The sequence below is a fragment of the Juglans regia genome, chromosome 11, assembly GCF_001411555.2.
Source record: "Juglans regia cultivar Chandler chromosome 11, Walnut 2.0, whole genome shotgun sequence".
NCBI lineage: Eukaryota > Viridiplantae > Streptophyta > Magnoliopsida > Fagales > Juglandaceae > Juglans > Juglans regia.
In genome coordinates this window covers 32,873,232-32,886,476 of record NC_049911.1, presented here as the reverse complement: position 1 = coordinate 32,886,476, position 13,245 = coordinate 32,873,232, and the positions used below count along the sequence as shown (strand labels likewise).

The 13,245-nt window shown below is 31.9% G+C and overlaps 1 protein-coding gene across 1 annotated transcript; it reads left to right on the top strand.

Moving 5' to 3' along the window:
* Window positions 1-5,786: 5,786 nt before the first annotated feature.
* LOC108998862 (NADPH--cytochrome P450 reductase-like) lies at window positions 5,787-11,795 on the top strand. Its single transcript, XM_018975596.2, has 18 exons — window positions 5,787-6,392; window positions 6,499-6,558; window positions 6,662-6,738; window positions 6,829-6,886; window positions 6,984-7,067; window positions 7,204-7,240; window positions 7,784-7,853; window positions 7,951-8,145; window positions 8,239-8,331; window positions 8,563-8,788; window positions 8,881-8,964; window positions 9,048-9,199; window positions 9,766-9,862; window positions 10,187-10,336; window positions 10,422-10,499; window positions 10,619-10,741; window positions 10,854-10,967; window positions 11,351-11,795. Exons 1-18 carry the CDS (start codon window positions 6,045-6,047, stop codon window positions 11,429-11,431), a joined length of 2,127 nt encoding a protein of 708 aa, XP_018831141.2. The 5' UTR covers window positions 5,787-6,044; the 3' UTR covers window positions 11,432-11,795.
* Window positions 11,796-13,245: the final 1,450 nt, after the last annotated feature.

The window sequence follows — 13,245 nt, the reverse complement described above, 5'->3', positions numbered from 1 at the left end:
AGCCGGAAGCCGCAACACACCCTTCATAATTAATTTTTTTTTTTCTCACTCCAGCACATTATGTGTGTTGGGACTTCTTCGCACAGTAGTGTATGAAGAAGATTTATTCAAAAAAAAACTAAACTTGTTTGAACTTTAAAGAGTTGGATTGAATGAAGAGAAGATGTGAGATGAAATGAGATAAAAATTAAAAATTAAATAAAATATTATTTTTAATAATATTATTTTAAAATTTTAAAAAAATTAAATTATTTATTATATTTTATATAAAAATTTAATAAAATTATAATTATGTAATGAAATGAGATTAAATCGTTTATGTGAGCCTTATACATTTCGATTTGCATATGTTTTTTAATCCACACGGCCATATCTATTAGGCCTCGTTTAATTACATAATTTAAATAAAATGATATGAGATGTTTTGTTAAAAGTTGAATAAAATATTATTATAATATAAATTTTTAATATTATTTTTATTTTGATATTTTAAAAAATTGAATTATTTATTATATTTTGTGCGATAGTTTAGAAAAATTATAATAATTATATAAGATGAGATAGTTTGTAACCAAACCAACACTTAATATTTTTTAGAATTTGCTATGCTTTTGGAACCTTTGGAAATTTCATCCAATGGTGTCTACGTGGCACTTGTTGGTTAGGGTGCCGCAAGCTACCGATTAAGATTGTGTTTAGATATTGAGTTGATATGAGTTGAATTAAACTGCATTTGTTATTAATAGTAATGAGTTGAGAGAGTTATGTATGGTTTATCTAAACTGAGTTTAAAATGTATTTGAATGTTAAGATGAATTTAATACTTTTTATGAAAAATTGAAAAATATTGTGAGTTCTATATATAAAAATATTTTAAGTTGAAAATGTTGTGGGTCCCACGTATAAAAAGGTTTTGAATTAGGATGAGTTTAGTAATTTGAGAGTTAGATGTTTGGATGTTAGATTCGGCTTAAAATTAGACTGATCTCAACTTAGTTTGGGAGCCAAACACAGCCTAAAACATTTAAGAAGAAAAATTGTAATGAAGGATGCTACTTATTTAAGAAGATAAATGATGGGGAGAGGTCTACTAAGGACCTCTTTGAAATTGCGGTAAAAATCTTAAAAGGTATTAAATAATCTTAAAAACTTTGTAATGGAAAAATTAGGTTGTTTAGGTATATATTTGAGATTGCAATGAGAAATATAGTTTGGCCCGGTTTGGATTGAGAAACCATCTCAATTCAACTTATCTTATTTCATTTCATTATTACAACTTTCTTAAATTTTGACATAAAATATAATAAACAATTCAACTTTCTCAAATATTAAAATAATAATAATATTAAAAAATAATATTTTATTCAATTTTAGACTTTTATCTAAAATTATTTTGTCTCATGTCACTATCCAAACTGGGGCTATAACTTTAAGGCTTATAATTTATAGCTTAAATAATAAATTTTACTATTAAAAAATTATTTACTATTTAGTAATCATATGTTTAAAGTACTTTCAAGCATGTTAAATTTATTTGGAAACGAGTTAAAAAAATGATTTCTAAAATATAAATGAGGATCATTTGACTTTTTTTTAAATTATGACCATATCCTTAAATTTTTGAAAGTTGTATGGGTATTTTTACTAATTGATAATATTTTTAAAATTTAAACTACATTCCAAATTATCCGGAAGAGTACATTTGAGGAAAATCATCAAAATGATACTTTTTTTTCAAATATTTTTTTATAATTTATTTGAGTTTAAAAAATACTTTAATATGTATAACCCAAATAACCTAATTTTTCTGTTAAATAGCTTGTAAGACTATTTTAAACAATTTTTAAAACTCATAACGCAACCTTAAACATACCATAGGTGTTGCATATTAAAATGCTTTTAATATTAAATTAGCTAAAAAATACGTTTGATTTCTTTAAACGTGTTTTTTTAGATAATGTGGAACGTAATTCTAATTTTAAAAAGACCGTCAATGAACAAAAATACCCATATAACCTTCAGATAATTACAACTTTTAAATTTTCAATGATATGGTCATAATTTTTAAAATTTCAGATAATCGTAATTTATGCATCACAAATCTTTTTTTTTTTATTTGTTTCTGAATAAACGTAACATGTTTGAAAGTGTTTTCAACATATAGTTACCAAACAGTAAAAACTTTTTAATAGTATAATTTATTACTTAAGTTATAAGATGTAAGTTCTAAAACTATAAATTATATTTATCACTGTAGTCCTAAACAACGATATCGTACATTATTTATATGACATAATTTGATTTTAAAAATAAATTTTAAAATTATAATATTACAAATCAAATTATATTACGTGAATAATGTGTAATATAGAAATAACAATACTCTTTATTTATCTTAATTTTATTATTAATAATTATATTTATATAATGAGTTAACGAATGAAACCGTATAAAATATATTAAAAATAATAAGATTTAAATTGAGAACACTTGTCAATTGTAAGTCTCAAACTTTCAACATTAATCTTAGGGATTGTTTGGGAAGTGATATAATATTGTCTTATTTTAAAACTTATCATATTTCTCTTCCCAAACATCAGTCACATGTAAATATTTTTTTTTTATTTCAAATTTTTAATTTTTTCATCTAATTATTATTCAATCAAACAACTTTTCTGAGCTTTAATACAAAATAAATTTTTTGAATTTCAAAACAAAAATAATATTATAAAATATTATAATTTTATATTATAATTTTATAATAATTTTATTTGATTTTTGTCTTTAAATTTTCAAAATCCAATAAAAAATCATAACTTAAAACTATTTTACTACTATTCACAAGTTATTTCATTATAATTTGCATAATTTGTATCTCATTATTCTCATCTCATTAGTCTCGATTCGCCATATTTATATATTGAAATTATATTTCTTCCAAAATTTATTAAAAATCTAAATAAAGAAATGTACTTATTAAGTTCTAATAAAATTTTTGAGAATATGAAATAACGGGATGCCCAAGATGACTGTTCATTAAACACTCTAAAAAAGTTCAAATTATAGGATCAAGGATAAAAGATAGACTTCTATCTTGATTTTTTATCTTTAATTATTTACCAAAGTTTAGATAAATGATTAAATAAAAAATGGGGAAAATGAAAATACAAGATGTTTGGATTAAAATTGATAATTTTATTTTTTATTTTTAAAATATAGTAAACGAAACATAACATGTTTTTGAAGTCTAGAAGAGTCGCAAATTGTCATGACTCGTTCAAGGTAGGACCGTTTAATTTGTATCACCCGAAAGAAAACTTCGAATCAAGGCCAATTTCACATGCCAAAAAAATAAACAAGTTGATCATACCTTTCACGCGATGGACAGATCAGATGACTTTGGGAATTTCTAAACCGGAGATCCTCTTCTTCCACGATTCACATGGACCCTTTTAAACGTAGTTTATTCATGTTGTATTTTCAAAACGGGCAAGCGAATTCCTTAAAAAAAAAAACATTCATTTCATGTAATAGATACGTACCTCGATAGGGCTTTTTTCTTTTATTTTTTTCTTATTTTATCGTATTATACATTCAACATTTTGAAACTAAATCAAATTCAACTTATCATTACAATTTTTTTAAATTTTAATATAAAATTTAATAAATAATTTAATTTTTTTAAATATCAAAATAATAATAATAAAAAAAATAATATTCTAATAATATTTTATTATTTCAATTAAATTCAATTAAACATCCAAACACATTCAGGCGTGGAACTCAAAACTTTGCTCAGGTACGTTTGAAAGTTTATATTTTTTGATCTTCCTTTATTGAGGGACGCAAGAGAAAACATATAAAAGTCAAGCAACATATATAGATAGTTAAATACAAGACAGATCTTGCTTCAAAAAATTAAAAAAATAAAATAAAATAAAATTTCAAAATTTGTAGACAAGTGATAAAGAATGCCCCTACTTCACCAGGTTATTGAATTATTTATAAAGTAATTATATAGATCAATCGCTGTAGATACTTTACATTTTATACTTATAATTTTTTTTATAAAATGTGATAGTATTTTTTATAAAATATAATGATATTTTTTATAAGATGTGAGGGTGTGAAGTGATTAATAATAATTGATAAAAATAATTTTTTTTATCTATATAGCAATGAGATGAGAGGAGAGGAGAGGAGAGGAGGCTCAAATGGATTTCCTGCCGATCAGTGCAGAAGTGTCGAAGCCTGAATTCATCACGCGAGTTGCCAATCTCGGAGGGGTCAATTCCAAGCAGTGGTTGGTCGACATTGAAATAGTTGACGCATTTTCAATTTTTTCAGTTCCCTTGATCAGTCTTTGACCACAACACATTCAAACATGGCCGACTGCTTTCAATACTTCTATTTCCCAATGAAAATATAAAGTAAAAAGAAACCCCGACTTGGTGAAACGCGTAAAACTCGACAGCTTAGCTTTAGACCCACCTTAGCATAAAAAAATGGACCATGTGTTTGTTGTTTTCTGGTTCGTATGCAGATTATTTCTTATAAAAATAAAACTCAATTTGAATTCAGTGAGAAGATCAAAGTAAGGTTATATTCGATTACGCAATTAAGATTAGATAAAATATTTTATTAAAAGTTAAATAAAATATTATCATAATATAATTTTTTAATAAAATTTTTAATTTTGAATTTCAAAAAATTAAATTATTTATTATATTTTATGTGAAAGTTTAAAAAAATTATAATAATAAGATGATATAAGAAGTTTTGTATATCCAAACAGAACCTAAAATGAACAGTTCATATCATTTTATTTTCATTAGATGTAATCATGTTTATTTAAAAACAGTAGTTTCCAAATGCAATGGGCTGAAACACGGCCTTCTATTCCATAAAATTAGATAAATACTTTAATTATAAAGAAATTTAATAAAAATAAACTCAAAAATTAATATGTTATGTTAATTTTTTTTAAAAAAATTAAGTTAAATTTATTATAAAATAAATAAAATACAGTATAAAATTATATTAATTTATAAATTTATTTGATAGCTATAACACTTCATTTTATAAAGAAGAGTTTAACTCTTAAAAATGGACACACGTGACATGGTGTTACGAATCTTTAGGAAAGTAGATTCCTATACGACGATTTAGGCACTTACCAACATTAAAATCTTTTATATTTTTTCCTCCTTTCCCGTTATACTAGGATACTGAAGTCTGGAACCACAAAAATTATTAGCCTATGCAACACACTTGGGTTTCTTAGTTGGATCGATTGATCCCTGTGGCTGGACTTCCTCCACGTCTTATTTGCCTGAGCTAACATTTGATTTTGTCCACTACTGTGTCCTTTTCCACTCTGCGATCTGTCGTAGTAGATTAATTTTAAAACGCAATTTCAAAGCAATATTAATACTATATTTTTATTCTATTTTTATATAATAATATGAAAGCCATAAATGTTTAAATCTATCATTTTAAAAAATAAATGCTAATCCTAACATTTGCCCAACTTTATATAGATATATATATTTCATAATATTATAAAATAAAAAATATACTAACCATAAAAAAATTTAAAATCAAATTATAAACATTCAAGGCACATTTGTCATAAAAGCAATAAAAAAAAAAAAAAATCAATCTGACCAGAGTATTAACCGTGGTTAACTAGGGTGTTAGGTGGGTTTGACTAGTCTGGTTTGGTTGGCGACGGTTTGGTTGGGGTTTCAGAGGTTATAACGTATCACGCTCCATCTCACTTCCCCGCAAATGCAATAATATAACCCCGCCCTTCTCTCCTACCATTCCCTCTTTCTCAGGGTCTCTCTCCTCAACTACTCCGCACCCACCAACCACCAACACTCCGAGACTCTTAAATCCCTTCCTTCCCGACCTCTCTCTCATAACATCACTTTCTCCGGTATACTCTTTACATATATCCTTCACCGGGATCCGGTTCGACGCTATCGTTTTCCGCCGCTCCGGGTTCCGGTGACACTATCACCTCTGTTGTATTCCGAGCTATGCAATCGTCCTCCAACTCCATGAAGGTCTCGCCGTTGGATCTGATGTCGGCCATCATCAAGGGCAAGGTCGACCCCTCCAACGTATCATCCAACTCTGCAAACGAGGTCGCTTCCCTTCTTCTCGAGAACCGAGAGATTGTGATGATTTTGACCACTTCGATCGCCGTACTAATCGGCTGCGTCGTCGTTTTGATTTGGCGGAGATCCAACGGTTCGAAAACCAAAACCGTCGAGCTGCCCAAGCCGTTGATCGTTAAGGAACTGGAGGTCGAAGCCGATGATGGCAAAAAGAAGGTCACTATCTTTTTCGGCACGCAGACCGGTACCGCCGAAGGATTTGCAAAGGTTGGTTCGTCTACACATACACAATTGTACTTGTATGTACCATCGGTGTCTGTGTGCGTGAGGCCTTGAGCTCATAGTTGCTTTATTTTGATTTGGCTTAATTTAGGCGTTAGCAGAGGAGGCAAAAGCGCGGTACGAGAAGGCCACGTTTAAAGTAGTTGATATGGTACGTATGTATTGCTGAATTTTTTTTGGTTGAGCTTTTTGGAACTGAATTATGTTCCTGTGCTGTTGAAAATTCGATGTTGATGTTGGAATGGACTTTGTAGGACGATTATGCGGCCGATGACGAGGAGTATGAGGAAAAGTTGAAGAAAGAGACTTTGGCTTTCTTCTTCTTGGCCACGTGAGTTTCTATGCTATTTTGTTTTTATTTCCATCGGTTTAATTTCTGCTCTTGATGTGCTTATATGCTTTGTTTATTTGGGTTGTGTAGATACGGAGATGGTGAGCCGACCGACAATGCGGCCAGGTTCTATAAATGGTTTACAGAGGTAAACTTCCTTTGGTGGAAGGATTTGATTGGATCACGTACTTGAATTACTAAGAGCTAAAATTTCGATTAATATTTCTTAACGTCTGATGCTTTAGGGGAAAGAGAGAGGCGAGTGGCTTCAGAACCTTCAGTACGGAGTGTTTGGCCTTGGCAATAGGCAGTACGAGCATTTCAACAAGGTATTCATTCAGATTCGTATTTAATATTCAATCCACGTATCTCCAGTTAATAGCTGCTGGATTCCGAAAAGTATATTTTTCTGTTTCCTTGTGTTGATCAACATATTGATTCATGTTTACTGTTATTGGGAAACAGGTTGCAAACGTGGTTGATGAGATCCTCGCTGAGCAGGGTAATTCTTTTATGTTTCCTTTTAATCATTGCTGATGAAAAGAATTTGTGGATTATGAGATGCCTTTGATATAATGATGACCTATGAAATAGAGTAAGTTAGGATATTCAAAATACATAGATAGCTTCTTACACATGGAAGATTATACCTCCGGTGCTCCTTTACCAGCTACTGCCCCTGCCTGTGAAATTATTGCAGAACATATAAAAAGTGCTATTTTGGTTTCATTTATCTAATGTGCATAGCTAATTTCTGAATCATCGATTGCAGCATATATATATCGTACAATTCTACAAACAAATTTCTAGATGGTGTTGACTGTTGGCAAAAATTGTTTATGCACTAATGGTAAAAAAAAAAAAATGTATGCATACCTTCTTTGTACATCTAGGAAGTAGTTTTGGGTATATAATAATGAAGGAAAGCTACTTTATAACTTATTAAAAAAGGAAAGCTACTTTATAGAATAGTAGTAATATTATTTTTATGTACATACTTGGAAGGGATTCTTAGCCAACATGATCTGTATTTTTGCTTTTTCAGGTGGGAAGCGTCTTGTCCCAGTTGGTCTTGGAGATGATGATCAATGTATTGAAGATGACTTCAGTGCATGGTATCAGGAACATGAATTTCCATGCTGATTGATAGCACTGCACCATTAATTTTTGAAGCACTTACATTTTTTCTTCTTTGATTGTTACTATGTCTAGGAGGGAATTGGTGTGGCCTGAGTTGGATCAGTTGCTTCGAGATGATGATGATCCAACAACTGTTACCACCCCTTACACTGCTGCTGTATTGGAATATCGAGTTGTATTCCATGATGGTGCTAATGCCTTGGTAGACGAAAAAAGTTTGGGTAGTGCCAATGGTAATGCTGTTTATGATGCTCAGCATCCATGCAGGTATGGACGAAAAGAGTAGTTTCTGTGATTTAAGTTCGCAACCTGAGCCCATTTTCTCTGTGATCTAACCTATAAGTTGATTACTGCCTTTAGGGCTAATGTGGCTGTGAGAAAGGAGCTTCACACTTCTGCATCTGATCGTTCTTGCATCCACCTGGAGTTTGACATATCTGGCACTGGACTTTCGTAAGTTGCTTATAAGTGTTGCCTCTTTTTATTTGGCTGAGTGCTTTGATTATCTGCATGGGCGTGACAATTTTGTTACATGGTGTAATGAAAATATTCCTGTTGATTTATCATATATTTCTTGTTAATTGGAAATGACTGTGACTTGAAGATTAACACAAAAGAAAAAGAAAGAAAGAAGTACTGATGCATAAATATTTCCTTATGTAGTCCTACTTTTTTTTTTCTCAGATATGAAACTGGGGATCATGTTGGTGTTTATTGTGAGAATCACAGTGAGATTGTGGAGGAGGCACTGAGCTTGTTGGGTTTGTCACCAGATACTTATTTCTCCGTCCATGCTGATAAAGAGGATGGCACACCACTTAGTGGAGGCTCCTTACCCCCTACTTTCCCACCCTGTACTTTAAGAACAGCGCTGGCTCGATATGCCGATCTTTTGATTTCACCCAAAAAGGTTTGTTTTGGATCAATGTGTTAGATTTTTTTTTTTCTATGAAATTTGTGTTACTTACAATAATTAACAATCCCATCGCATATATGTTCCAGTCTGCCCTACTCGCTTTAGCAGCCCATGCTTCTGATCCAACTGAAGCCGACCGTTTAAGACATCTTGCATCACCTGCTGGAAAGGTTGTGAGCCATTTGATATGAAATTTGTCCTTACGGAGCTTATATATATATATGGGAGTAACTTTTTTTTTAAACTCGTGCAGGATGAATACGCACAATGGGTGGTTGCTAGTCAGAGAAGCCTCCTTGAAATCATGGCTGAATTTTCATCAGCAAGGCCCCCACTTGGTGTGTTCTTTGCTGCAGTTACCCCACGCTTGCAGCCGAGATACTATTCAATCTCGTCATCCCCAAGGTAATATATACATGTAACATGTTCTTTCAGTTTTCTGTTTTCTTGTACTTTCTCAGGTGAATTCATGAGTGTCAGTTTCAATCATGTTCTTCACATAAGAATGGTTTCCTAATAGATATTGTGAGGTAGAATGGAGAGCCATTGCTGTAATCAGGTGTCCAAAACAAACTTTGCCTTCACAGTGGGTGATGTGATGATTTACATTATATAGAAAATCAGATCTATACTATTACCCATTTTAAGCTTTTCGGGTATTAATGATGGGATTCTATGAATTTGGGAAAAATACGTTTAAAGTATGGGTCCCACTGAACGAGACACTTGTAATTTATTTTACAAAGGGGACCATATTAGATTTTCGTAATTACATTGGAGGGGAGGGAGCTTTACTAGTTTCAAAGAATGTTTTAATGTGGGAAAACAAGGTAGTATCTGTGACTTGTTTAAATACAGCGTGGATGATCTATAAGATGACTGTGCCTTGTCTAGTTCATCACTCTTTTTTAGTTATTTTGTCTTTTCTTCCCTATTTTAATATACGCCAAACATGCATATGTGGTCTGCAGGATGGCTCCATCTAGGATTCACGTCACTTGTGCATTAGTTTACGAGAAAACACCGACAGGGCGGATTCACAAGGGATTGTGTTCCACTTGGATGAAGGTATTTGTTTATATTTTTTCATCTTTCCATTTTTTTTTTCCGTTAAATGAAAATCTTGGAAGAACGAGGTAAATATGGAAGAACATGATTCTCTCTGGTTTTTTTTTTTTCTCTTTTCTGGGGGGAGGGGTTGGGCTGATTAGTTGGTTATGTCCAAGTGTAGTTGGGTAAGTGTCAGTTTACCTGTATTTATTTTTACTTTTTATACATCTTTTGGTCATTTATTTTATATGATGGATTTTCTCAGCTAGCAATTTAATTTGTGGGGCTGTTAAATGTGTCAATTGACTTGGAGTGACAATATTTTTTTGCTGTTTTTTACAGAATGCCGTTCCCCTGGAGAAGAGCCATGATTGCAGTTGGGCTCCTATTTTTGTCAGGCAATCAAACTTCAGACTCCCTGCAGATACCAAAGTGCCCGTTATTATGATTGGGCCGGGCACCGGATTGGCTCCTTTCAGGGGTTTCCTGCAGGTTTTAACTTGCAAACTTTGATGCTTAGTTATACTGCAACAAGTAGCTGAGCTAACCGCAAGCAATTATGTATTTACCTTTTCAGGAAAGACTAGCTCTCAAAGAAGCTGGAGCGGAGTTGGGACCCTCAGTCTTATTCTTTGGATGCAGGAATTGTAAGTTGGTAAGTCAGGCCCCTATCAGTTTGAAAAAAAAAAAAAAAGATGAAAATTATCATGTCCCAACTAGTTCTATATAATGCTCACTGGACTGAGACTTACACACCGACTATGTCCACTCCAGGATTTCATTTATGAAGACGAGCTGAACAATTTTGTTGAAACTGGTGCTCTTTCTGAGCTCGTGGTTGCCTTCTCGCGTGAGGGACCCACCAAACTGTATGTGCAGCATAGAATGATGGAGAAGGTAGTTGGACTATTTCACCTACCACCACTTTTCAGGAGTAAACTTTCGCATATAATTGAAATTTAATTAATTAATTAAAAGAAACATTAATCACGTGCTTGTGTGCGTACAGGCTTCGGATATTTGGAACCTGATTTCTCAGGGAGGTTACATTTATGTATGTGGTGATGCCAAAGGCATGGCTAAGGATGTCCACCGAGCACTCCATACCATTTTGCAAGAACAGGTATGATTATGTAGAAAACTTAAAATAAGTAGCAATTGGATGTGTGTGGTTGCAGTCGCCACCTACCCACTATAAAAAGCAATCTGACCTAATAATCACAACCATTCGTGGTGTGATTGGACAGTTGTGTTTGCTTTTGAACCAGGAGCCCCCACCAACTCGTTTCTTGGATGTCCATAGATGACATTTCCGAACATCATAGCATTTGAAAATCTATGGACAACCTTTTTCAACCAATTAGATCCTCCAACCTTATTTTGCGCTTCAATAACCACTGACCCTTCCTGACATGTGATTACACCCGCTTGTGTTGATACTATTTTTCTTCCTAAAGATGTTGAATTGTAGTTGACTAATAAAGCTCACTGATTTGTGAATTTCAGGGATCTCTCGACAGCTCCAAAGCGGAGAGCATGGTAAAGAATCTGCAAATGAATGGCAGATATCTGCGTGACGTATGGTGACACAATTCCTCCATCCTATGGACAAGGTCGGAGAAACCTCTAGAAATTGTGAAAAAAAAAAAAAAAATTATTATTGTGGTGGCGAGGTATGCGGGGGGCTTATTGAGATGCCTTTCAATTACCGTTTACGACCTTGCGATGACCCAAGTCGGTTTTGTGATTCTTTTTAATTTTTCAAATATGAAGTATTTTTATTTTTATTTTTATTTTTGATTGATGTAATTTATAAATACATAATATGATTAATTATATAAGTAGGTACCAGGTTATGTGGTCTAATATTCCTTGTATGAACCAGCAAGAAGGTTCAAATGACAGAAAAATGTTCTACTTTTATGTAATAATCGCGTTGCATGGACTTATATTTCGCATCTGAAATAACAAATTTCTTTTTTGTGATGATATTTGTTACAGGATCATTTCAAATATTAATTCAGTCCCGGATTTTTTTACAAGATAATGCCTTGTCAAATTTAATATGGATAAATATTTTAGTAATAAAGAGATTATATTAAAATAAATTTATAAAATAACATAGATTGATGTGATATTTCATTTGAAATGTATTTGTGTAATTGGAAGCTGTAATTTCTGTAGGAAATATAAACTAATTATTCTGGAGTAATATCGGGGTAGGTTTTGGTTGAACATGCCAAATGGTTAATGAAGGCCCTCAGTATTCACCGACTCCCCAACTCCCCACCAATAAAAATTAAAACCACCGAAAACGAAATTGACAATTTACCAAATAAAAAATGCCCGACTCTATCACATCTTTTGTTCACAAATTGTGGGGACTCGATTCTTTCTTTAATCCTTTACAATTTCAGCCACAAATTTTTCTTTCCCCGAAAGGGACACGTAGACCTTAGTTAGTACCCTTTTTGTCTTCGTGTTGGTCCCCTTTCTAGTACTACCAATTTTTCAGTAAAATTAGAAGGAAAAAAAAAAAAACTGGCGTGGCGTAGGACAAAATGCACGGATCCAGCTAGTTCATCCATGATCCATATATAAACTGAGGGGAGAGGGAAAAATAAGAAGAAAGGGTACCCTAATAAAGGCTATGAGAATAATGAGGAGTAGGTATTTTATAAAAATAAATTTAATTTTATATAATATATTAGATCTATTTTATAATAAAAATAATTTTATAATTTAATATTTCATCTCAAGCGACATTAATTTGTGAAATTATATTTATGAGATATGGTTAAAATATTTCTCTATTTTATATTTTTAATCTAATTACTAGCCTAGCCATTTTTTACAAGAAAAACAACTTTCTTCCTCGGTATTTTTTGGTCTAGCCAGCCAATTTTGTATGTGGAATTAGTATAAACCTACATATTCAATAATATTTATTTGCTTGATCTCAACAATTATTAAATTGATTTTTCATATATAGATTAATCAAGTAATGTTAATTATATTTAATAATTAAAAAGTGTTGCATTGGTATATTAAACTCCCGGTGTTGAAGCCTACCATGAGGCAGAGTAGTGATGAAGAGAGTAAGACGAGATCAACCAAAAAACTAGATTCAACTTAAAGCAAGGAAATCGCATAAAAAGATCAAGAATAGCGGTTGGAAAATGGGGAAGTGACTTATAGCAATGGTAGCTGGACAGGGCAAGTAGTAACGAGATAGAGAAGGAAACTTCAAGCACCAAAGGTTGGCTTCATATCTTCAACCTCTCTGGCCTCCATTTTTTTTTTTATCTCCATTGTACTGTATCAGAAATAAAAGTGAGGCTTGAGAGCTAGTAAAATCATAAAATATAGTATAATTATCTTCAAAAGATCCGTTAATGGAC